The following is a 25,757-nucleotide window of genomic DNA, read 5'->3' as shown; positions in this document are numbered from 1 at the left end:
GGGAAAATCAAAAGAAATGTGATATTATGAAAGACCTAATAATACAAGCTGTGAACAGAGACCCTTTTTCTTTTCTTTCTCAGCACAGGCTGTAGAAAGAATACTGGTCAGAAGCTTTTGGTTTAGTTTTGTTCTCCTTGTGACAGTGCTATTTAAGCACGGTTCTGCTGCACAGTAGCTCTAACCGAGCTATCTCTAGAAGCAATCAAACCATCTCAGTGCAGCATAGAAATTGGATCAATTAGCCCTTCCAAGAGGATCCCATCTGATACCATGGTAGTGTTTCATATGTTAGTAAGACAAACAACAAAGACATAGATGACTAAGAACCAGCATGTTGTGCCACGTTCCTCTCCCCGGAAGTTTGGAAAGTACTCTAGTAAGTAATTGCAATTCTTTCTTCAAGTGAAGCGCTTAACAATCTTGGCCAGAAGAGCCTTTGAGTTGGTCAGAATTGGTCTTTACAAAATGAGGAGAACAAGAATTCCACTCTACTGCAGCTTCTTAATGGGTGCTGTAAAAATAAAGTGTTGCAAGAAAAAATCCCCGTTGGTTTAGCTGAGTCAGTTATCACTGTTTATGGGGAAACACAATATAGAGAAGGCTGAAGTAGCTTGTGTGTTATGGTTACAAACTTTATAAACTTTACAGTTTTTTATTAAAAAAAAAAAAGGCAACTGAAAGAAAAAACTGAAATTTGCATAAACATCTGTGTGCCTTTGAGGTCCTTCTAATATGTCTGGCATATGTCTAATGATGATGGCTAATATGATGGGCAGGGTCAACGTGTTTGGATATTGTGTAGTACAAATGGATTAAATCCAAGGTGCAGGGAGGCTTGGCTTTTTATTTCTTATAAAATCATTTATTGTACATCATCTCTTAAGCCTGAGAAATTGTTACATTGATGTTTGTAATATGTACGTTCTTTGTGCTAGTGATATGACTGCACATTAACAGTGCTAACCTCCTGCATTCTTGTTTCGGCCGTTTTTTATGACTCATGTTGTATACAGTACGTACATTTTTTTCATGAGTTCAGTTACACAAGGTCAGGCGAGGCTGACAAGTACATATTAGTACTTCAATGAAATCGTACAGCTAGGCCTTTATATGTGGCATATTACTGAATATATAACACTTAGCAATATTACATATTGTTAAAGCAAGAGGAGACATTCTGTAACGTACTGGTATTTAAACTTGTCACTTTTCTGAAATTTCTAAAGGCTAGCAGATACTCAATCAAGAGGCAGGAGTATGGGATGCATAGTATTGGTGACAGAGTATAGGAAATTGCATTTGCATTGTTATATGAAGTAAAGAAAACTCTGTTTTCAATACATATTTAGAGCATCTACCTCTTGGATGTAATAGTCTCCTTTTATTATTAGCTCACAAGATATCTCTGATGATGGGATGTGAGACCTCTATTAAGACTACCGTATTTCCAGTTGGGTAGTTGTGTACAACTTCATCTGTTTGAAAGACTGAAGTCCAGATGTGCTCCTCTGGCAGAACTTTAACCACTGTTTGGAGGGGAAAAAAGGAATGTGTACATAGAGGAAGGCGTGGCTCTCGAGCAGAACATGTTGCTCTTAAAAGTTCTGCCTACCTTTTCTTTGAAAAGTTTTTTTCATGAGCATTAACACATCATTAAAGGCTTACCATATGTGCCAAATGTTTGAATTGAAGTTGCCCACATGGTCTCATTTTTTTTAATTTTCTAATCTATTGTGCGATTTTAGAATGTTAATACATTACGAATGAGCTCTGTGTGTGTATGCATAAAAGAATATCAGTTTCCTTGCATTTTCTTGTGCAGGAGTTAGAAAGTGATTGAGAACTCAGTACATGGAGCCTTATTTTGTTGAAGTAAAATGATTTTAACTCAATCTGTCTTAACACTATTGGACCACAGTGTTTAAAAAAAAAAAAAGGCTGTCACATCCTCTTACTTGTTCCATACAGTCAGTTGATGCCCCATTCTGAGCTGACTGCAAATAGTCAGAGACTGCTGTGAAAGCTCTTCACCACCACCAGTACCACAGTTCAGCTGGTAAATATGAGTAGGTCTGAGCGTCCAGAGAAGATCAGGTAGCAGTATGGAAACTGACGGTCTTTTTTTTCCTTTGTTCTTTAGGCATGAGCTTTTTGCAAATGTGCTATTCTGTTTGTAAAACCTGAGTTTTATATTCTCTGTTTTTCTAATATAAACCCAGTCTCCTTTTTTGCTTCTGGGGTCTTGGAACTGCCATTTGTACAGATGTACTTGATATGTCTGTCAGTTTCCCTTTTTTTCTTCCTTCCCTTCTTTCCTTTTAAACAGAAGACCCTGTTAGATGAAGCAGTCACCTCTGTGTTGTTTGGAACAAACATAGAACAAATACAAAAAAGAGTTAACTTAAGCCTTATTTGTCTTTTTTTTTTCCCCTCTGCTTTCTCAGGGTGCTGCCTAGTGTACTTCTCAGTAATAAAATGACTTTTTTCTGTCTTTCAGGTTTTGCATTGGGGAAAGCAGGTGACAGGATGAATGCTTTACGAAAAGTATGTTGATTAAAAGCAAGTACAAAATAATTTATACTGACATTTGTTTTAAGTAATCTTAAATAAGACCACATATGTGATTTATCCATCTTGAAACGTATAATGAGGTCGTCCTGCACTGACATTCTGTTAATACACACTTTATTTTCTTCCTACGCCCTTTTCTATCCCTCTTTGCTTGTTTCCATTACCTACAAAGCATGCAATCTGCTTACACAGCTAGTGTGTAGGAATTTTTCTCTTCCACATGCATTATGACCTTATTAAGGTTCCTTTAGACTTGAAAATATTATTTATCCATTTACATTAATCTAGCTTGTTTTAATGCTCAACTAAGCTACCAAAATAGCAACGCTAAAATACACAGTTAAAGTCATTACTATAGTGAGTAATCTTTTGAAATGTTCAATCTACTAGGAGAAAACAGTTCTTTAAATAGAACATTTTCATTTCTGTAAAGTAAATGGATTAAATGAGACAAACCTGCTTCCTAGGTTTTCTTGCTTGCTTTTTTTTCCTATCTAGTTAACTGAACAATAATGTATTTCAAGTACTTTGCAGAAAGGTTCAAGGAAAAACTGTTCTCTTATTTTATTTGCTAGGCAAAGAACAAAGCAATACGCAGCTTACATTATATAGAGCAGTATCAGAACCACACAAGTAAGTAGTATGATTTTTTTTGACTCTTTAACTCTCAACAAGCACTGAATACACTAATAAGAACTGGTTGCAACTAGTTGAAAAGTGTAAAAAGATATTAACTAAAACATTTCTGGTTTGATGCATTTTATTATTCTTTGTGCATTATTTTGTTTCTTTAGCATGCTGTATGAAATCTTAGCCCCAGATTGTTTTAACTAGACAGCAGTACACAGTCTGCCAATCCCTGTGTAAAATAAATGATAGTTACCTGCAATGAATACACAGTTTGCTCTTTTCTTTCACTCAGGTTTGTATAAACAATTGTAGGAAGGTACATGATGAAATGTGTTGTTAAGATGAAAATACTAAGTTGAGAGATTTATCTCTCTTCTATTCTCCTGCCTCCACCACATTTAAAATTTGGTTACTTAACGTATAGTATTTCAGGCTTTTTAAAAATGTGTAGCAGTAGTAGCAAGCCCAGGAAGAGGATGTGGGCTCGAGGTGTCCATGGTGTGTTCCATGGTAGCTTTTTGTTAGTCCAATTTAATATCATGCAAGTCTGTCTGATGTCATATGTGGTACCAGTATACCAAATAGTTATCTTTTGGAAAAATTATGAAAGACAGTAACGCATATTTAACCAAGGTACTGTGTAAATAAAATTTCAGTATAATCGAACTTCATCTTACAAATAAAAAGTGTAGTTATCGTTATGAGTCTATTCCAGGACCATTAATATTTCACACTAATAGGTTGGGGGGTTGATTAGAGACTGGTAGTGTTTCCTCCATGCTTTCCATTCTGCTCAGCATAGAGGTCTTCTCTGAGCTGTCCTGACTGTACTGCAAGAAATCAGTGTGCAGAGACCAACTCATTGAATCAGATGTGTACAACAACCACCAGAGGAAATGAGTTTTGGGTTCCTTTTGAAGCAGAGAGAAGAAGCAAGACTAGAATGGCAAATTTCTGTATAGAAAATCTAAGAAAACCAAAGTCTGAGGGGGAAATCTTAGATTAAAAGCTGAATTATTAGAAAAATCTAAATATGAGGAAAAGGGTTAAATTACATTGCTAGTGGAATGTGGATCATTGGAGACATGTGATCCCTTCATATTTTTCCAGTGTAGCTTGTTTTTTATGCAATAATGAAGTAGTACTCACAGATGTGTAAACATTCCTAACCTACTACAGAACTTTACCTAGATAAACTCTCCTTTTCAAAGAACTCAGAGGAGAGGAAAACTACCTACCTCTTCACAGTTCTAAAAAAGAAAGGTACTCCTTATGTTTGCTGAGCTAAAGCTATTCTAGAGGGAAGAATTTAGTCTTAATGCCTTTCTTTTCTTCTCCCTCCAGTTTACCATGACATTACTGTGAAATTTAAAAGAACAACCATCCGCATGAAGAAGCAAAACAAAGGTAATTAAAACTACTTGGAAATTCTGAAGTTCTATTAATTACTGACGGGTATTTATTTCATGAATTTAAACCTGTGCAGTGTTCATTTTCTTCAGAGATGTATCATTTGGTGCTAGTCTACCATGTCTTAAATGGTGAAGATGACCAATTGGTTTTTGTTAAAAATACCGGCTGTTGACTACATGGCTTTGTTTTTGTGCATCAGGGTTTCTCCCTCATACCAGTACTGGTGTGAGCTCTTAGCATGGCTTTCTTTCACCCTTCCTGCTTCCCTTTGAAGTTAAAAAAAAATAATAATAAAAAAAATGCTTTCAGTCCACAGTGGTAGTAAATCACTGTCAATAGTTGCAAAGTATGGCAACTCAGCGTGTCTGGTGTCAACAGTTCTGCACAAGAGAAGATGGGCACCTCCATCAAGGCTTCCCTAAGCAATGTACTGATTAGACATGCAAGCAAGATACAGCAAGTGCTCAGATATTTGTTTTTCTCCCAGGACTGTCTCCTGGTAAATGATAATAGGTAGTGTTTCATTCCATCCTAGATGATAAAATTAATATGATTTATAATATGTAGAGATGAGAAAAGTACTTGCCCCCAGACAGATTTCTGTCCTTGCTTTTGCTCATCCTCCCAAAAAATGAACCCTGATTGCAACAGTAGAGATTTTATCTGGGGAAGTTCTGCTGTATTATCAGACAGGAAATTGAGTGATGGCCATGGCTGCATCCCCCTCAAAGCTTTAGTCAAAAGAGATGCACAGCTCACCATATATTGTCTCAATGGTGTGTGCTGTGTCTGATAGCTTCATTAACGCTGACCTTTTGAAGAGACGTTGCTTACTTTCTACTGTCCCTTTCCTCACCTTCGGTGCTGTTGCAATGTATGCCTTGCCAGCCATTGACAATGATGGGGATACATCCAGAGCAACCTTGTAAGCTGGTGTTGTGTTCTTCAGGACTGCAATACAGAAAGTCGTATATGAAATAGTTTGGGGAGCTAAAGGTTAGCCTATTTCTAATGGACTGCAGTTTTCAGCGTGACCCACTTTACCTTCTAGGTTCTTTCTGTTTTGAAGACCTGTAATGGCAGTACAAGGTCATTTCTTTGCAGGAATATTTGAGTTAAATCTTCATGTGCAAAGGTTTCATCTGACTTGCTTAGCCTACCTTTGCTTTCAGGATGGATAAAGCAGCTATTTTATAGAAAACAGATGTAGCTTGCTGCTGAGTGCCCTTAATTGGTCTTCTAATTTTAATATACAACAGGAAACAAATTCAACTACATAGCTAGTTGTTTGTAAATCACTTCAGATTCATTATGATGAGACCTAAATTGCAAGATCGTTTAATCATTAACTCATAATAAGTCAGAACCAGGATAATTTTTCAGTCAGATCACTGTCATTGTGTTCACCTACTTAATTTATCAATTCTGTAGTCTTTCGAGCAAGCTGAAGCACTGACACTTTGGACATACCCTTTGATTTTTGTGTATCTGGTATTATTGTTCTGCACTGTCACATTAGTAATATGAGAAGATAATATTAATGTTCAGAGTTATGTATTTTGAAAGCATCTAAAAGTGCTATGAACCTTCAACAATTTTTATTAGATGACATTTTAGTTCTGGGATGAGGGTTTTTTAATCAGTGTGACAGTAATGTGATAGCACGAGCTTCAGAAAATCTTTACAAGTCAACAGGTAGAGAGTCAGACTGTCTTATTTGCGTTTCTGCATTTCTTGTTGCATTTAAGGAGCTCTCAAGGTTGTAAATTAAGTAATTTCATAGAATCATAGAATTAGAATGGTTTGGGTTGGAAGCAACCTTAAAGATTATTTAATTCCAACCCCCTGCCTTGGCTGGGCAGGGACACCTTCCACTAGACCAGGTTGCTCAAAGCCCCATCCAGCCTGGCTTTGAACACCTCCAGGGATGGGGCATCCACAGCTTCTCTGGGCAGCCTGTGCCTCACCGTCCTGATAGTAAAGAATTTCTTCCCAATGTCTAATCTAAATCTACCATCTTTTAGTTTAAAGCCATTACCACTTGTCCCATCGCTGCATGTCCTGATGAAGAGTCCCTCCCCAGCTTTCTTGCAGGCCCCCTTTAGGTACTGGAAGGCTGCTATAACATCTCCCTGGAGCCTTCTCTTCTCCAGGCTGAACAACCCCAACTCCCTCAGCCTGTCAGTGCACTTTTTTGGTTTTGAAGCCCAGCACTGATACCCTGTAGCTGTAATTAATATGTATGAAAAAATTACAGTTATTCATAGTTTTCACAATAGACCACCTTTTGTAAGGTTCCTTCTACTTGCTGATGACAGTACAACTGTATAGTTATGTATGCTGAACCTCTTGCTTTGTGCAATTTCAGCTGGCAAGTTGTTATATTCAGTTTATTCCCTGTCCCTGTATTTAGGACACAGGCAGCAATCTCAACAAATGATAACTACAAAGCCCAATGTTTTCAGAGAAAAGATAAAGTCACTGTTATACTTAATATCCCTTACTTTACTCCTAATTCCTGCTAAATGGAGAAATGCCTCATCATATGGTGAAGATGACGTTAGACAAGTGAAAATCCAAGTTAAAAGAGTTCTGTAATATGAACATCTGAATGTGAGCTTAACTTGGAGTAGTCCCTTAGTGTGGATTTAAAGCAGGTATTCTCTTTCTCACTAACTCATGTTAATGGCTACCAAGAAAAGCTTGATTGTCTACCTTTGTATCAAAAATCAGTGTGAGAAAATATGTTGTGTCTAAATGACCTTATTCTCTTACATAGGCCTCACTGAATTAAACCACAGTAACACAGTTGGAGTGCCAGAGGCAAGTTAAAAAATGTCAGAGCACAACTTTTTGTTTCCACAGTTGGAGTTTTCAGTTGGAATCTTTTCCTTTTGTGTTTAGAATAAATTTTGTTCGGTGACTGATGGACTAATTCACTGCCTTCTGAGTTTCATGCATTAACAATCTGCAGAAACCTGATTGAATTGAGGTGGGAGAAAAGCAACGATGCAAAACACCAGAAGGAAAATACTTTAAGTCACTGAAAATGAAACTTTGACAAACAGCCTTTCAGAGATCATTCACATGTAATTGTGTTGAAAATTTGACTTTGTATTGTAGCATAGAAAATGGTGTTTTCTCAAAAGGCAGAACAAATGGCTTTGGATGGTTATAATTTCTTTTCCGATTACAGGTTAAAAGAAAAAAAGGCAATATTGGTGCAGTAGAACATGCAGCACTGGAATAGATTTTTTTCCTCATTTACTCCACAGCAAAACTGTTCTGCAGAGTGGATTAATCAATAACCTGGCTTTTTAGCTTCTAAGTAAAATACATTAGAACTATCATAAAGCGATTTATGAAGATTAATAGAGCTAGGCCACATGAAACAAGTCTCTTGGGGAACAAGAGACCAGAATTGGATGCCTCAATAAATAACCCCTTCATTAAAGTCTGGCAAGTGTAAGAAACCATTTGCAGTTAATGCTAATGCACTATAATTATACATTTGAGCTAATATAACACTCTCTCAACTGGAGATAGATGCGAATGAGATGCAAAGCTCTGTTGTGTTTGTGGATTTGAGATATGTTTGCCTCCCTCCCACTCATCTACACATCCAAGTTGTCGCTGTTACTGGGTTTCGTAATTTGTGCTTGAAGCATACTGGTTGTTTTGAGCTGTGACTTCACGATAGGAAACCAGTTTAAATTTACATATTGTAGATGTGAACCAAGACTTTAAAGTCAGGTTTACCAGCATTAGGAGTTATCAAAGCTGTCATCCAGCACTTGTCCAGTTGGAATTGCAAAGGAAGCAGTTCTGAAGCTATTGCAGGAATTGCTTCTTGGAAGAGACAGTCTTGGTGGGAATTCGTTTAGATCCTCAACCCTTGTAATGGATTTGTTTTAATATGCTTTTAAGTAACCTTCTTGCCTTGCTTCTCTGCAGATTTTTTCTTCTCGGTTTTGGGAAGTACTAAAGTGAGTGGGAGAAAGAAATTACCTTTGTTTGGTGAATGTTCATGGGGGTGGTGGGAAAGTTGTCTGTAGAAGACTCTTCTAAAACTGCCAGTGGCACTTCTAAAAAATAATACCCAAATCTGTGGTATTAAACAGTTCTTGAGGATGTATTTTTTATGTTTTGAGTGTATAGGTGGTGATGTTTTTGTTCAGTTTTGCAATATGTTAAGTGGAATATATTTAGTATAAAAAGAACATGATCTTTATTTTAGCGTGGCTGCAAAGATTGGGAAGAATGGTCTTTCCAGAATGGTTTTACCATTTTTGAGGTATATTTATGTGTCCTAATATAATAGGTAATAAACATAACTAAGAGAAGGTCCTAGCTCTCTGTTTTTCCTAAGCTCAGTCACATGCTTACAGATAATCACAAGTTAATTTTATTTTTTTTTTCCTCCAGGTTATGGTCTTCATTGCCACCGAGCTATTATGACCATCTGCAAACTAATTGGCATTAAAGACATGTATGCTAAGGTTACTGGATCCAAAAACTTGATTAACATTACCAGAGCTCTCTTCAAAGGACTGACACAACAGGTAGATTACACTCAGTTGTTCTATTCATTAGGTCAGAGGACAGAATGGGATTGATATTGTAATAGTTTGTGGTCAAATGTTATATTCTAGGCTTAAAACAAAGTACTCTTCCCAAGAGCAAACAAAATCAGCATGTAAGTAATTCTTCTGCAGTTGTATGAAGTTGTCCAGTCAGGAGTGTTCCACAGCCAAGTGCCTCCAGGACACATCTGAATTTCTGGGCTTCATTTGTGGTATTTTTGGTGGCATTGGAATAAGCATGGGCAGAGGAAATTGTGGCTTTGCTTTGGTTGCTGATGCTTGTTTGTCTGCATACTAAGTTTCCATTGCGAAAGGGTTAAATGTCACAGCTGCTTCAGTCTCTAGTATAATTAAGATATCTGAAGTAAATCAGGGAAATCAGGGAGGTGGTGTCATTTCCTGAAACTCAATGATCACAACGGAGATGTTGCTGTCTGAGCCCTGTCTGTAGCTGATGGAGAGATCCAGCATGCAGCATTTCATCTGACTTCCTCTGAACACCAGCTTTAGGATAAGTTGGTCCTTTGCAAATTCCTGGTTATCTCTTTGGTTGTAGGGTCTTTGTAGCAGTGAGGATTTAGCTGCTTACAGTCCCAGTATCCCACTGCAGAGCTATAGTTGTCAAATTTGTCACCCTGTTCTAGCCAGCTTTTTAGTTTGCCTTCAGAAGGGCTAAACTAAAAAGCAGTTGATCTTCTTTGCCTACTGAGATGGATACAGATGCTTATCAGTGTGAGATGATACCCAGACTTGAGGATTTCTATCATACATTTTCAATGCTTTGTCTCTGAGAAGTCTTCCACAAAAGAAACAGAAGAAGAACCTGCTGTATAGATCATTGATCTGGGAGATGTGCAGTTGATAATAATTTCTCAGCTGCCATGAGTGTGAAAAATTTCCTGTTCCCAGTAAATTTTTATTCTATAAAATCCGAGTGTTAACAAAACTTGTATGCAAGGAAAGGGTAGTATTGAAAATAACGGTGAATTCATATGGTTTTATTAGCTGAAACTACCTGTCAGGGCAGTAACAAGCACTTCACTGTTGTCAAAGCAAAATTTATATCTATATAAAGATATAAAACAGGTAATGCACATAACGAACATGCCAGTGCGCATCCTTATTAGCAGGATGCACTTCTTCTGATCAGCTCCTTTCCAGAAGCAAGTTCTTCTAGGATGACATTGTAATGCTGGTGTATCAGCAATCTAGCTACCAGAATCGCTGCTGCTTATTATTATCTCATCTGAAAACCATAAGGATGTGCGTAGTGAGTCCTTTAATTTATGCACTGCTGAAAATGTTTATTAATAAATGCCGGTTTTTTCCTACCCCATATACCGTGTAGAGCTTGACCTCAAGTAAACCAATATTGTGCATCATTGCTCCTGAAGTTGTCTTAGAGATGATTTAAACTAGGATCAGTCAGAAGCAGGAAACAAAACAGCCTTTCCTCTAATGTTTATTAGCCGGAGACTTCTTTTAATCATCTTTTTTCTTTCCTGCTCCTCGTCTGCCCCCAAGGAAACTCACCAACAGTTAGCAAACCAGAAGAACCTCTACGTTGTGGAGTTCCGGGAGGAGCAGGGCCCGCTGCCCATCGTTGTGGCACTGCCTGAGGGGACCATCCGAGGGGATCCTGAGCCCGAATATGATGTTCCAGACACTAAGTTGGAGTGGAGCGAGGTGAAAGTAGCTCAGGGAATGAAGAAATCACCCTGGACAAATGTCAGGCAGAGAGTATGGTGAAAGATACAATACATCTTTCCCTGCTGCTCAGAGATGCAGCTATGAAAGTCCAGCCCAAATGAGTGGGTTGTCTAAGCTTACATTTCAGAGGAGGGCACCAGTAGGTCTCATACCATTCGTGTTGCTGCTCCCATTGCTACCATTCAGTAACACCATTTGCTTTCCCACAACTCTTCCCACCACAGTCCAGCTAAGGACATTCAGGAGGAAACAGCCAGTGGACATGACTTTTACTTCAAGCATGCATTTACTTGATTCCTGAAGATGGTGTGTCATGAACAGATTCTGGGCTTTCCTTCACAAACCCTTGGGAAACTACTGAAAATATAAGATTGTGGAAGCAATAAAGAATCCTCAGAATGAGTTTGGTGTGGGTTAGTGTCTTATTTGCAAAATGCTGATGTCCAGGAGACCTTGCAGCAAGCAGCAGTAGTGAGAGTCAGTGTGCACTCCATCTCTCTCCATAGGCTTGTTCGGAGTGGTGGGGCAACTGAAATCAGAAGGTAGAAGGTATGTGGCTCAGAGGAGGGGGGCAAGGTGATGGTGGGCAACAACAGGATCTGTGCAAATACTGGTCATGCAAGTGGGGGAGTTCCCCAATTGAAGCAGAGCCTAAATATCTGAGGACAAGCAACTGAGAAAAATCTCAAATAATTTTCTTCAGACAGGATCTCTGTGAAGCTATTTTATTCGCGGTTGCAATGGGTGGGGGTCCTGCAAATTAGGAGAGCATTTTAGTAAACAAATCATCACCTTTTATTCCCTATTACCCGACACCTGGTCACCTCCCCTGTTTCCTCATTGGCTGAGTACTACGGGTTCACAAGCTACTCAATGCTCCTCTATAGCATATATGTACAATTTTTCTTTTTTTCAACCCTTTAATTTCTCCCTTTTCTCTTTTTTTCCCCCTTTCTTATGTTTTGAGAACCTGTGATCTTTGTTTTACTGTTCCCACACTGCTCATCCTGTTTTACTCAAGCTTCCACCTTATTTTGGAACAGTGAGGCCTTCTACTGTCCACCTTTCTACTTAGCATTTCTCCTTGTTATGACTACACAGCTACCTTTGAATACAGAAAATTAGTTCTCTTCTGCAAAAACACAACTTAGTTTCTCACACAACCCCACAATCTCCTGTTTTGGCTGGTGTTGGAACTGCAGTCCAAAACCTGTAATCCAGCCTTTTTTATGGTACTCTCCTCTGCATGTGTGCTGGGATAGGACTTGGCTTTGTTCTCTGCCAATTTGGTACTGGGCACAGTAGAGTCTTGGGCCCTATCCAGAACTCAGAAAGTGCTACAGATATCAGGGGATTAAAAGAAAAAGAAAGTCCGTGATGTATACCAGCCTCTGATCAGAGATGGAGTAAGCCCATTCGTGCAGCAGATCTCCAATTAAAGCACACAGAGGTAGGTGCTAGAAGCTAGATCAGCTCACTGATTGGAAGACCCATCACCCAAATCCCACCAGGAGATAAACAGACTGCATCTACATAGAAGGTCACGGTGCTTAATCTGGCAACTGCATGTTTTTGTCTTGGGCATAGTAGAAGAATTCAGTGGAACTGAACCCAAAATATGTTTTATCATAAAGTATTAGAGTGATCCAAGCTACAAAGCAGTTCAGAAGTTGGCTTCTGTGCCTTCCACTCTAAGATGCTTGCCATGGCATTTCTCTGTATGGTCTTTCTGGATGGCAGCACAACCATCTGGTGTATCCACCACTCCCAGTTGTGTTGTCTGCAAACTCGCTGAGGGTATGCTGTCCCATCATAAAGGTAATTAATGGAGATACTGAACAGGACTGGACCTGTTATTGACCCTTGGGGCTCAGCCATTCAGCCAGTTTTCAGTCCACCTCACTGCCCTTCTAGCCCCTACGTTAACAGCTTGTTTTCCTCCGGTCTTTGGGCACTTCTCCCAGTTGCCATTACTGATCAAAGATCATCAAGAATGTCCTCACAGTGACAGCTGCCAGCTCCCTCAGCACTCCTTGGTACACCCCATCAGGGCCCACTGACTCAGGTATGCCTGGGTTGCATTAACTATTCCCTGACAACCCTGCTGGCGGCCTTCCCTCTGCTTTGGAGGAAGCTTAGGGCCTTCCTCAAACCCACAGGGCAGTAACTCATGTCTGAGCTCTGCCATGAATCTGAAACAAGGGCATTTCCATTGCTGTCCTCCGAGTGAATGGGGTTTCAATGCTTGATTCTGTTAGTATGAGGGGGACCATGGAGCAGGATGGGGCTGTGCCATCGGTGTGAAGATCAGAGGTGGGTAACGGCCCGTAGTTGGCTCAGGAGAGGGGGAGGCACCGATCAGGTTCTGCCACAGACCCGCATGGAGCTTTGATCCCTCCACAGGCGTTATCTTTTGTGGCTTTCCCATTTTCCAAGTTTGTTCACAATAATATAGCTGGTTGTACAGATGTTGTACCCAGCACACAGTTCACTCATCGCTCACAGATAAGAGCTGACTATAAAACAAGAAACATCAGGCACTCCTGAACTTTTCCATGCATTTAGTCATAATTATTTATTAAATCTTTGCTTCAGACAAAGCAAATTCTGCAATTCAGAAGATGTGGAAGTGCTCCTAACTCATTGCATCCCTAGAGGCAAGGTAATGTAGGTGCCCGTATGCAGGTATTTGGGTAACAGCTAACATTACGGTTAAGAAGGTAGTCTTCAATTAAGCAAGAACAACCAAGATAACGATCTGGACATAGTTAATGAATTATATGTCCGTAATCTTGTTTGCATCAGAGGAGCTGAGGTTTTACCTGCCTTCCAGGTAGGCTGGTTTGTCTTTAACTGGAGTGTTGTTGCCTGATCTCTAAAGTAGATGCCTGCAGACCTTGTTTTGCTGAGGAAGCTGGAAGAGAAGAGCAGCGGTGGAAACTCCAGTTACGCTTCTGGCTGAATGTTAGTGTTGGCTGCAGGGCTGCAACAAGCCTGGTGGTTTTAAGTGTGATGGAACTTTAAATGCTCGGAAAAAGGGCTGGTTCATGGCATTTCAAATGGGCTCTGTGTCTTCAAGAGAATCCTTGAAGGGGAGGGATGGGAGGATAAACGAAATACGGCATTAGGGGGAGGATGCTGGAGATCAGGTGCTAGCCCGGAGGGATCCAGAAATGCCTGACTTGTTTCATAGGAGTTTATCTTCATCCATGCAGACTTCTAAGTCCCAACTGGCTGTGGTCTAGAGCAGCCTGGCGCAGCTTTTGGGTGAAGCAAATGCTCACAGCAAATATCCCCAGGGTTCCCGCCTCCACAGGACAAACAGCATAACACCATCCTCCTCCCAGGTCCCACTGGGCTTCCTGTCAGGTTTGGAGACCCTGCTCAGCAGCAAGAAGGCAAAAAAGGGAATGCAAGCGTGGGGTGAAGCCTCTATGCATCCTTTTTTGGTGCACAACTATTGCAGGACCTAGGAAGGCAAGTTCACTGCTCTCAGATTTGAAGTGAACAGCAATTTCCCTGACAAGCCCTGGACAAGGTCCAAGCCTGCCACGTTTGTCACGACCAATGTTTCCAGTGGGGTCACAGCAGGTTCTCAGGTCAGTGCTGTCCTCAGGGCTCTGTTTTGGGATAAGAACTGGGACAAACATGGCAGAAAGGGTGCTTGTAGGCCCTGGGAGATTCGCTGATCTGTGGGCAGCATCTTTCACTTCAGAAGCATGGAGGTGTGCCACTGACCTTGGGCTGCCCAGCTTCCAGGCACACGGGGACTTCTTGGGTTTATTGAGAGGACTGGAGGGCAGGGCATGAAAGGCAACAGAGATCTCAGAGGGCTTTTTTCATTTTAATTTTCTCCTTTCCTCCTTGCGGGGAACGTGTACGTTGTTGTAACTCACCTGGGAGGTGCAATTCAGCAACCTGGTGCAGCAAAGCCACACCTCACCGTGTCACCCTCTGGTGCTGTCCCATGTGTAAGCAATTTGGCTGCAGGGGATTAAAGCCAGGGCTGCACTGGGTGGGTTTCAAAACCACAGCGCTGCTTCGTAATCAGTTCCTTTGGATGCTCGTGACCCCGTGGTGGCCTTTCTCCCTGCCCAGCCCTCCCTAGGCAAAGCCTTGGCCCAGGTTTCTCCCTCCCAGTCCCAGGCCTGCACCCTCAGCCCAGCCACTGGGTACTGGGGCTGGTGGGAGCTCCCATGGCAGCACCACCCAGCTGTTTTTTTCCAGTCCAGGCTTACAGGAAGGTTTTGCTCCTGCTCGGAGGGAGGTGGCTCAGCAGCCCAGCTGGGGCCAGAAGGAATGGGGCAGGCAGGTGACAGGGTGCAAGCTGGTGTGAACCGGTGTGCGGCAGAGAGAGCAGGATAGCAGAATGAGCTGGGGAGAGGACAGGGCCAGGTGCCAAGACATGGGCTGTAAATGGGATGGCTACAGGGCAAAGGGACTGGGAAGCGAGGGGAGCAGAAGGCAGTGTTTGGAGCAGCCATGGTGACCACATGTGGGTGGAGAAGGTGGACACGGGCGCCGCATCTCAGACTGCAGGGCATGACCCTGAATGCCTGCTTTTGTAAATACGCCCCAAAAAGAAAGGCATCTTTGTGTTTTGATGTGACTACATGCAGGGTAGTGCAAATCTGGGCTCCACCACCCCCTGTGATGACGTGATGTTGAAGCAAGTTTCAGCAGGTGCAGATAAACCTCCAGAACCAAGCGCAATTGTCTGCAGCAGCAGTGCGTTCCCTCCCTGCTATGAAAAGCGGTTTCTTTTTCCACCTCTGTTGTAATCAGCTTGCTTTTGTCACTAAAGCAAACAAAACAGGTCAGGCTGGTTTTCAGCAAGGATAAACTATAAAGAATCCAATGTTTCCCTCATACTGCAATTAAAAAGCTTCAACCCTCAAAAGTCCGCCTAGGACCTGAAACAACAGAGGTGTCTCTATGTCCACTTCTGCTTCCTGTCAGTTCTCCAATCCTCGTTATTACCCAGGAACTTCAGACTCAAAATAGAAGCTTTTATTTCCCCCCACAAGCTGGGAGGGATAATTTGGTACCACTGCATATTAGGCACATCTCTGTAACATGTGAAAACACCCCTTCTTGGGCCTGGATTTAAATTAACTCACTTGACTTAACACTCTAATTTACATGCTCAGGTGAACATCATCACTGAGATTAACTTGTGCCTGTGTTGCTAGGACAAGGGATAATAGGTTTCAACTGACAGAGAGTAGGTTTAGGCTAGATATAAGGAAGAAAATATTTACTCAGAGGGTGGTGAGGTTCACGAGCAGGTTGCCCAAAAAGCAGTGGATGCCCCAACCCTGGAAGTATTCAAGGCCAGGCTGGATGGGGCTTTGGGCAGCCTGGTCCGGTGGGAGGTGTCCCTGCCCATGGCAGGGGGATGGAACCAGATGATTTTTAAAGTCTGTTCTGGCCCAAGCCATTCCATGATTCCATGAACTTGAGTCAATTTAGCCCATGTCCCCACAGGCTCCCTTTGCCAGAGGAGCCCCTTCATTCGTGTCCAGGTCTGTGCCTGCTCCTTGGGCACTGCCCTGCTGTGGTGCAGTGCTCCTGAGGGTGTACAGGGCTGCGTATGTGTCAGCTGCAGGGGGAAATTAGCGGCAATGACCTTTGTCTAGTTGCAAAATCACAGGAAACCCATCTTTATTAGTGACACAGTGCCAGTGTATGTGAGAACAGTCATGCACTAAAGACAAGAGCTGATTGCCTCTGCTTATCTGAGACATTCTTCTAATTATCCATATAATTCTGCTGCAGTCTGTACAGCACATTTTCTAAGTTGTGTTTCATGGGGAGATTCATGACAGGGGTAGTTTCTCGGGTTACTGCTGTGCCTCATAATTTGACAGTACCCTTCGGGTTGCAAGAATTCATATTGCCTCTGAGACAAGTTGCACTCATTCCACATCACAAGTCAGAGGTGGCATTTCCAGAAATGGCACAGAAAATTCTTTTGGCACAGCAGCGTCAGGGAGGGAAATAGGCTTACACAGGTGGATGTCAGTGAAAATGGCCAGGTTTCATACTCATACTGCTTAGTGCCAGACGTTCAGGCTTCCCCCAATAGCAATAACAACCCTGGAGGCATAAGGGTGTAGTTGAGGGGAAGCTGCTTTGAGCTGGATGTTTTCTACTTGGGCCCCAATTACCAACATCAAGCTGTACCCAACCTGGAAGAGAATGAAGAAAATAGAATGCACCAGGATACAGGTTTCTCTGGCAGGCTCTTGGTCTTCATTGCCACAGTCCCACAGAAAGCTGCTTGTTTATAGTACATATATTAAAAAACAAACCCCAAACCCAGCCTGGAAACTGCAGTCGTTGGACAACTTTTGTGTTCATGGGATGACCACAAGACACAACGTGCAAGGAAAGACACTTAGGATGATTTCCATCGGCGGAGAGAGTATATCTTATGGATCACGTACAACAGGGTAGCTACGAATGCAAATACCTACAATGGAAAAATACATCAGCCAGTTAATTTTTTATTATACGGCATGAGTTCCTGATCTGAGCAAATACACTGTAAGGCATTATATTTTTATTGACTTTTGCACATTTGGAGACATTCATGGGACTGGTTTCCTCCTCCCCCCCCCCCAAAGGTTGGTGCTAATCAAGATTTGCCCTTGGGGCCACCCCACAGTCTTCCACTTGCCAGACACTCACCACAGCAGCAACGTTCTCCTGGTAGATGGACCTCCTCTGAGGGACGGCAAAGAAACCCTTTACTGTATAGGTGTAGTAGGCTTCCAACACAGCAGCACTGAGGTAGAACAGTGCTGCTGTCTCCTGGCAGATGACATCCTAAGAAAGAGGGATCACACACTGTCATTCCCAGAGAGGGAGCATGCTGGGAAGGGAAAAACAAGAGGCACCCACAACAAGCAAGCCCCAGGCTGCGATTCAGAGTGCAGTAGGGGGACAAAAAGGGGACAATTGTCTACCAGTGACAGCAAGGAAGGGATCACCCCTGAGGTTTGCTGCGTCCACTTACCAAAGTGACCCAGGAGCTGCTGCCCCCGTGCGCCCCACACATGTAGAGGAACAGGAGGGTGGCGGTCATGACAAAGCAGAACACAGAGACAAACATCACCCAGCCCTGCAGCATGGGCTCTGAGACCTTTGAGGAGGCAACGAGGATCCAGACAAGGCCCCCAAAGATCTGCAAGCACAAGTGGGAGAAAGGGTGAGTGTGGGATGACTGCCTTATCCAGAACGGGGCCAAAACCCAGACACTGCACCCAGCAATAGTGAGGCCTTCGAGTTCTTCCCAGCCTCTGCTCAAATCTGGGAACATCTGCCTCCGGTCTGGGCCCCAAAGAGCCTCACCGCACCCCTGCCTCCAGGAGTCACTGCCATTCACCACCTCAGTGTGCTGAGCAGGCTGGTTCTGGCCGTTTCTGAAGGCTGGTTTTTGGTAAGAAGGGAGCTTGGACACATTCGCCTCACACCTAGCATGGTGGCTCCCTGAGAGGTGTTGTGCCAAACCCGGCCCACCAACACAAGCAGCGCAGTCATGGCGTGGTGAAGACCACAGCCTTAATGAAGGCCTTGTGCAAGCTTTATCCTGAGAGGAGAACAAACAGGTTGAAGAGAGGTAAATGAAGCCAGTTTTACTCTTTGTGGTAGGGGAAACAGGGCTGAGGCTCCCAGCTCTGTGAAAGCACTCCTGAGAGCACTGTCTGGGAAGCAGGGTTTGCTTTGTTGCTCCAGCTATTTGGGTCGTTCTACACCAGGGCTGTGCAAGGTACTCTCGTGTTGGAGAACACAAGGACAGCTATATCCTGACTCCATCTCTTCTCCACCAGCAGGCTCCTACACAAGAGGATGGCAGCGTTATGTCTAATGCCATGGAGTGACTGAGCTGTAAGCAGCATCTCTGCACTAAAATGCATGCAGTAGGTTTTCTCTGCAACTGATCAGCCTGCATATTTCTTGAATATGTGCAGAAGTTTAGTTTGTGCACTGCCTTTCAGCTGAACCCATACTGTGAGGGGACATGAACGTGGCATTTAGGGACGTGGTTTAGTGGTGGACTGGGTAGTGTTAGGTTGGTGGTTGGACTTGATGATCTTAAGGGTCTTTTCCAATCTAAATTATTCTGATTCTATGGGAGCACTGCTGCCATGGGGGGGCATGCCTCATCACCGGTTGCTCTTGATTTTGTTGGTTAATCTCCAGAGGAAATATCAGTCTGGTGACCAGTATATGATGACCAGCGTATATGATGGTCAGCCTTTGCCAGCATCCAACACCAACTTACTTATCCCAATCATGGTATTTCTGTTTCCTTGGAAGCATTTTTGCAGGTCAAAAGGAAGCACCAGAGTTATTGCACTCAGACAATGACACATCATTCACGTCACCCCAGGTTTATAGAGATGACTTCCCTGATTTCATTAAGCAAATCAATACAGTAGATCAAGGATGTGACTGTAACTTTACAAGTACCTGGGTGAAAATGGTTCTGCTATTTTGACGCACCTTGTAATGACCAAAGACCAGCTGGCACCTGAACACCAACCCAGGCCCTGTATGACTGACAACTTGAGTGCATTGCAGCTAAAGATCCTGGAGAAAAACTTGCAGTTGTTCCCTTAAAATCCAACACAGTCAGGGTGAGACAGGAGGCTTCTCATTTCCCATGTCTCCTTTCTGTAGGATATGAATGATTTCTCACTCAAGCAAGCATGTTTGACGTGTTTGACTGCTGATTTTGGTTTTACGGCACTGCTGTTCGTTCAGTGAACTCATAAAAATCAGAGGCTTTCAGCAACAATCCACAGCACATTGGAGACCACAATCTGATAAAAACTTAACTTTTAAATAGCCTTTTACAATACAAAAAAAGCTGTTTTCAAATTGTTTCAGCTTCTCCGCATAGGCTCAACTGCTAAATTTTGTCCAGATATGCAGAAAGTTCTTCAAATAAAATAGATGACAAGAATTAAACCCAGCCTCACAAAATAAAATGATAGTTCTTCATCAACAGCCAGATGTGGCAATCATCTGAGCTGTAGGCAGGACCTTTTGGCATTATAACAACTGTCTAAGATTTTGAAATGATTTATTTTTTTTCTGTGTAGTTACCATATCAACCCACTGCAGATAACCTCAAATTCCACTGAGGATTGAGAAGCTCTTTCTCTTTTTCCTGAATGCTGCGATTCAAGGGAGCCACCTTCTTTGTACACAGTAGAGAGAATACACCTGCACGACTTGGAGTCATACACCCCAGCGGTGGAGAAACCCTGTTCTGCTGCATTCCTCCTTGCTGGGTGGTGCCTGAGCCTTTAGGATGCACATTTCCAGACCTTCCTCAAACCACAGGTTAGGGTATTTCTTTTTGGCTCATTAAGCAAGCTGCCTCACCAAGTTCCCTGCAGACAGGAATTGCAAGCAAACCGCTCAAGGCACAGCCAGTTCCATAAGCACTCCTGGGTGGACATTATGCTCAACACCAGGACTGCCTAGCCAGTGTCTGCCCAGCCAGAAAGCCCCCAGGGATGTGGCATCCTCCTCCACGCAGCTGCAGGAAACCTGGACTTTGTTATCAGAGCCTGGGCATGGGGACCAAGTCTTCAAAACATAGCTGGGTGAGCTGAGGGAAAGTCTTTCTCCACATATCAGTAATGCCTGCTCTTTCCTCTTTGCTTGTCTGTTATCGCTTAGAGAATAAAGTAAATGCTGTAAATCCCAGGGATGTGGACTGGGTTGCGGGACAGGGAAGGCTTTGTTCCCAAATGGCAAAGTTGAAGTTTTTGGCATGAAATAACCTGAACTCCGTCCTACAGTGCACGGCCAAACCACTCAGTGCTGGATGAAAGTACTCGGGCATAGGAAAAAGCCTCTCAAACTGTCATGAGAAGACCAGCAGAGGACACAGGAAAAAGTTTCTCCTTGAAACTTTCCATCTTTCACTCAGTGCTCACAGCAACAGCTTTAATTACCTGTGCCAAATCCTGTAAGATACTAAGAATGTCCTAGTCAATGAGATTACAATGTGGGAAAAAGTGGCATGTGCTCATCCACCTTTCCCTCACCCCTATGCCCGGCTCCAGCACTGCACTTCCAGCCCAGAAACATCTCAGCTTCAGCAGCGAGGCTTTTTGCTGCTGCAGTTACCCTACCTAACTTTTACCCCTAAAGCAGGGGGGTAAGCATTTTATCTTCTGCATGCATCCATTGCTCAAAACCATCTAACAATTAATTTGCTCAATTTGGCTATCTGGCTTAAACCCACAAACAACCCCTGCAAATCTGTTAGGCAGCAAAGTACAGGTTTTCAGAGGTGCCACAGAAATCCCCTGCAGACTGAAGGGGAATTTTATAGCCCCAGTTTAAGGCTTGTGGCTTTCTTTTAGGCTGCCCCCAGAAGCTTATGGCTGAGGGACCTGGCTTGGCTCCGAGACCATGTGTTTTCTGGTAAGACCCATCCCTGGGACACCTGCAGCACCCAGCGTGCTGGGTGCCCCACGAGCAGCTTCTGCCCTCCCTGGAGGAGAAGCCGGCACTCACCAATTCAGGAATGAAGAGCACATCTGGGAAAGTCGTCAGGACGGCCAGGCCGCTGGGCAAAGAGCTGGTGGAAGTTGCCGAGGACATCGTGACCCTCTCCTGCAGTGACGGTCAGCCACTCTGGAGGCAGCTGCCAAATGCAGCCTCCTTCCCTCCCTCTCTCTCTTCCTCCTTCCCTCCCCTCCTTCCTGCTCTTCCCTCCCTCCTTCACACTGGCAGGTGAAGACAGCTGTGAATGTCACAGGCGTGCCCACGTATTGCTCTGCACCTGGTGGGGGCCACACGGGAGGTTTTCAGGAGATGTGGGCAGCCCTGGGGCGTTTTGAGCACAAGCAGGGACACACCATTCAGGGCAAGTCCTTGGGCGGTGGTGGGTGGCACTGGTTTACATCCAAGGGCAACAAGGGTGATCTGTGCCCATCCTGCTGGGCAGCATCTCTCATCCCCTTTGTTTACACAGTAAAGTCGGCTTGTTCCCCCACCCGCGTGAGCTGGCCACAGCAGAAATCACAATGGCAGGTGGCAGAGCAAGATGGGACGTGCCAGCTACCTGCAATTGTTAGGGCTGGGAGATGTCCCACGGAGGGAGACATATCCCCGGACAGTCATGGGCAGCCACATTGCAGGGCCACCACCTCCATTATCCCAGAAGGAGACTAGAGAGGCCAAGGTAACAAAAGTGGCCTAAAATAATGAGATTTTTCCAAGCTATTTGTCTTCCTCTTTTTTGCTTTTTTAACCTGGAGTTCACGTGAGTGAGTCATTTCCCCTTCCCATTATGTGGGGTGTTTACTTCTTATTAACACGTTCACACAGACACCCAGCAAAATCTCAGCTATGAAGGCCAGGGCCGAAGACATAAAACATCAAGAAATTGAGCAATGTGGCCGTCGTGGCCTATCCACTGCTGTGCACCAGTGACCCACAGAAGAAATGCCCATTTCAGCCTGTCCATGCTGCTTGGCGTTCGGCAGCTGCTCCCAGGCACAGGGTTTTGATGCAGGGTCTGGAGCAGGAGGGGTTGGCTGCAGAGCCTTAATACCACAAAATTATAGAATGATCTAGGTTGGAAGAGACTTCAAGATCATCAGGTCCAATAGTTAACCTGGCCTACTGAGTCCCATCAAAAACCATGTCCCTTGGTGCCAAGTCCAACTGTTAAAAACCTCCAGGGTCAAGGACTTCATCATTGCCCTGGGCAACCCATTCCATGTTTGACCACTGTCTCCAGGAAGAAGTTCTTCCTAACGTGCAACCTAAACCTCCCCTGGCACAACCTGAGGCCGTCGTCTCATGTCCTATCACTTGTCACCTGAGAAAAGAGACTGACACCCTCCTTTCAGGTGGTTGTAGGGAGGGATGAGGGCTCCCCTCAGCCTCCTCTTCTCCAGCCTAAGCAGCTCCAGTTCCCTCAGCTGCTCCTCATGTGTCTTGTTTCCCAGTCCCTTCACCAGCTTTTTTGATCTTCTCTGCAACATGGTCAAGCAACTCAATATTCTGGCTTCTTTTGGAGCAGGTTGGCAGGCACGTGGGAAAGCTGAGAGCTCTGCAGGGATGAAGGAAATAAACGCCTGTCCTGAGCCACAGGACACAGAGGTTTGGGGCAGTGAGTGCAAGAGAGGGAGGCAGTGGGAAAGGGAGGAAGGAGTGGGGCGGATGGCTGGAGGAGGCTATCGGATCAGAAAGGTTGGAAAAGCCCTTTCCACAAGCAAATTAAGTGAGGGAGATGGTGCACACTTTAGGCGAGAGTCACAGGGGTGATCTCATGCCCTCTCCACTTTATTTTACATAATACTCACGAGAACATGACCTGAAGGAGAAGGGATCCTCTGGCATGTGCCTGAGTCCAGTTGGAGTAGCCAACCTGTTTGAACAACCATCTATAGGATGTTCTAGAAGCACTGCATGGTTTATGAGCATCTGTGACCTTGGCAGAGAATGCCAGAGGCTCCAGAGGTGCCCAAAGGGGCCTGACCCACATAAGGCTGACTTGCAGACTACTGGGCAACAAATAGCAGGACAGAACAGCACCTGCTTTACTGCCAGCAACAGGCTGGCCACCAGTGAGTTCCTGCTACTCAGTGGTCCCACCAGAGAAGTTATGGGGGAGCAGGACCAGCAGCTTTGGCAAGCATGATCCCAAAGGAAAAGGCTTCTGCATGGAGATCAGCATGCTCCCAGGAGCACAGCCACATCCAGCTGGTTCTGAAGACCTCCGAGGAGGAGACCCTCACAGCTTCTGTGGGCAGCCTGTGCCAGGGCTCCATCACCTGCACAGTGAAGGGAGCGTTTCCTAATGGTCAGGGGGAACCTCCTGTGTTCCTGTTTGTGCCCATTGCCTCCTGTACTGGCACTGAGCGCTGCTGAAAAGAGCCTGGCTCGGTCTTCACTTGCATCCTCCCTTCAGGAATTTATAGACATATACATAAATGTGTAACACTGGCCCCAGCTCATGACCCAGGGTGAAACTGGAGCCCTGCCCTCACAACACAACCAGAACCCAGGGCAACAAGCTGGCGAGAGCTGGCCCAGTCCGACGAACAACATTGAATAAGGTATGAACCTTGGACGACGGAAAGGAGCTGCATTTACCCCGAGGATGCCCAAGGGAACAGGAAGGAGCTGACATGACAACAGCAACATCCTGAGAAACCTTTGTTTGCAACCAGCAGAGCCTTAGCAGGGAGGGACCCGGGGCTTTGCACAGAGGCGGTGGCTGAGGGCTGGTGCGGATGGGTGTCAGCTGCTCCTTTGGCCTGAGGCTCCCGGGGAGGGGGAAGGGCCCAGGGAGAGAAGGAGCAGGATCTGTCCCAGGGACCCTGTGCGGGGCTGCTGTGACAGAGGGAGGGCTGCCCTGGGCCCGAGGGTGTGTGGAGCCCTTCTTGCAGCTGAGCTGGTCTTAGGAGTGAGAGCAGCATCACAACAAGGGCATGGTCCTGGCTGAGGGCAGCCCCAAAAGAAGCTCTGCCAGCCCTCCGCAGCACGAGTCTCACGGGCTGTGCCTGTTTCTGATGTACTAGAAACACCCCAAAATTTGCAATGGGTTTCGCTTTTGCAACTGGTTTTCACCTGTTACTAAACGAAGCCCCATCAGCTGTGCAAGCACAGGGCACAACACGCCTTTCCTGCGGCGACAGCACCCTCCAGCTGCTGCCTCTGCAGCACAGCACCCATGGCACGGCTCTGGAAACAGCTCCCTCTGCACCCATCGCCTCTGCGACGGCTCCTTGCAGATATTCCCGGGATCCCTGTGCTGCCAGCGGGCAGTGAAGAGTCCTCTCCAGGCCCTCCTACCCTGGTACGGGCTAGGCAAAACAGCCTCACTGGTAATGGGGTGCTCCGGTCCCCAAAGCGTCCTCAACGGGGGCTTGTGCTGCTTCCTTGCAGCAGCACAGAAGTTAAATAATTCAGAAGCCATCACCAGGTGGTACAGACTGATATTCAGCCTCTCGCCAAGACCTCTAATGACCAGAGTCACCATCAGGTACCAGGCAAGGCATTGCCGCCCACACACAGAGCCCTGGGGACATTACAGAGATCCTGGGACTCTCTCCCGGTGGGTGACAGACCCACAGAGGAGACAGTGGTGGGAGCAGCAGGGTTAGAAGCTCATTTCTCCAGCTGCCAGGACTCGCGCCACTCATCCTTATGCTGCTGCTCAGACCCGGGGAAAGGCCCCGTGACATCACAGAGCTCTTCATGACGTCACCGCTGAGCCAATGATGTCATCAAGCCAACGATGTCATCAAGCTCCTTCCACGCAGAACCCCCAGAGACACGCCTGGGTGCAGGGCGGCAGCCAGGCCTGGCCCAGAGACTTGTCCTCGGCAGACAGCGGAGCCATGCTCAGACCGGCCTTCACCGCCGTCCTCCTGCTTTCCATGGCCCCTCTGCTCACTGCTGACTTTGGCTTCGGAGACCGCCCCCCCTGGAGCAGGCTCAGCTGGGATGATCTCCCCCAGGACCCAGAGCCTGGGGGCACGGCGCTGCAGCCCTCCCACCTGCTCTGCCCTCTGCACTGGTTTTGTCCTGCCTTTGCTCAGCTGCAGCTAACGCCGGACTCCCTGGAGCTGTTTTACACCTACGGCCGAGCCCTGTGGCCCTTCTGCGGGGTTTTGCTTGCGTCCTGGCTGTGGCACAAAGTCAGGAGACGGCAGGAGACGTGTAAGTGAGCGTGGTCACAGGCAGGGTGGTGCTGGGCCACTGGGAACGGGGAACTGCCAAGCCTTTGGGACAAAGAGACCCTTAAACCAAGGAATAAAAACCAAAAAAGCCTCAGCAGAACGCAAAGGGTGCTCCACA

At 45.0% G+C, this 25,757-nt stretch overlaps 2 protein-coding genes across 3 annotated transcripts in view; one reads left to right on the top strand and one right to left on the bottom strand.

Annotated features, from left to right (window-relative positions):
- The window catches only part of MRPS5 (mitochondrial ribosomal protein S5), a 47,556-nt gene extending 36,244 nt beyond the window's left edge, over positions 1-11,312 (top strand). For both annotated transcript variants that reach the window (XM_035552942.1, XM_035552943.2), the window contains 5 exons: positions 2,501-2,547; positions 3,150-3,207; positions 4,549-4,611; positions 9,043-9,179; positions 10,725-11,312. In XM_035552942.1, the coding sequence (XP_035408835.1) occupies positions 2,501-2,547; positions 3,150-3,207; positions 4,549-4,611; positions 9,043-9,179; positions 10,725-10,949 (530 nt within the window). In that variant the 3' untranslated portion in view covers positions 10,950-11,312. The remainder of the gene's footprint in view (positions 1-2,500; positions 2,548-3,149; positions 3,208-4,548; positions 4,612-9,042; positions 9,180-10,724) is intronic.
- A 5,998-nt stretch (positions 11,313-17,310) lies between these two features.
- On the bottom strand, positions 17,311-21,542 carry MAL (mal, T cell differentiation protein). The gene is made up of 4 exons (XM_035552946.1): positions 21,456-21,542; positions 17,932-18,099; positions 17,604-17,741; positions 17,311-17,385 (listed from the first exon to the last, which is right to left on the bottom strand). The coding sequence occupies exons 1-4, from the start codon at positions 21,540-21,542 to the stop codon at positions 17,311-17,313; spliced, it is 468 nt and encodes a 155-aa protein (XP_035408839.1).
- Between the last annotated feature and the right edge of the window lie 4,215 nt (positions 21,543-25,757).

Source organism: Cygnus atratus, chromosome 3, assembly GCF_013377495.2.
Source record: "Cygnus atratus isolate AKBS03 ecotype Queensland, Australia chromosome 3, CAtr_DNAZoo_HiC_assembly, whole genome shotgun sequence".
Taxonomy (NCBI): Eukaryota; Metazoa; Chordata; class Aves; order Anseriformes; family Anatidae; genus Cygnus; species Cygnus atratus.
Note: the sequence above shows the minus strand (reverse complement) of the source record. Positions and strands in the feature narration are given on the sequence as shown.

What these genes read in the sequence shown, in the direction of transcription:
- MAL (XM_035552946.1), bottom strand. Translation starts at nt 21,542, where the DNA reads ATGTCCTCGGCAACTTCCACCAGCTCTTTGCCCAGCGGCCTGGCCGTC. An exon ending in GCAGCTCCTGGGTCACTTTG is followed by an intron (nt 17,742 to 17,931) that starts GTAAGTGGACGC and finishes CCTCTTTCTTAG; the next exon opens with GATGTCATCTGCCAGGAGAC. An exon ending in AGGAGAACGTTGCTGCTGTG is followed by an intron (nt 17,386 to 17,603) that starts GTGAGTGTCTGG and finishes TTTCCATTGTAG; the next exon opens with GTATTTGCATTCGTAGCTAC.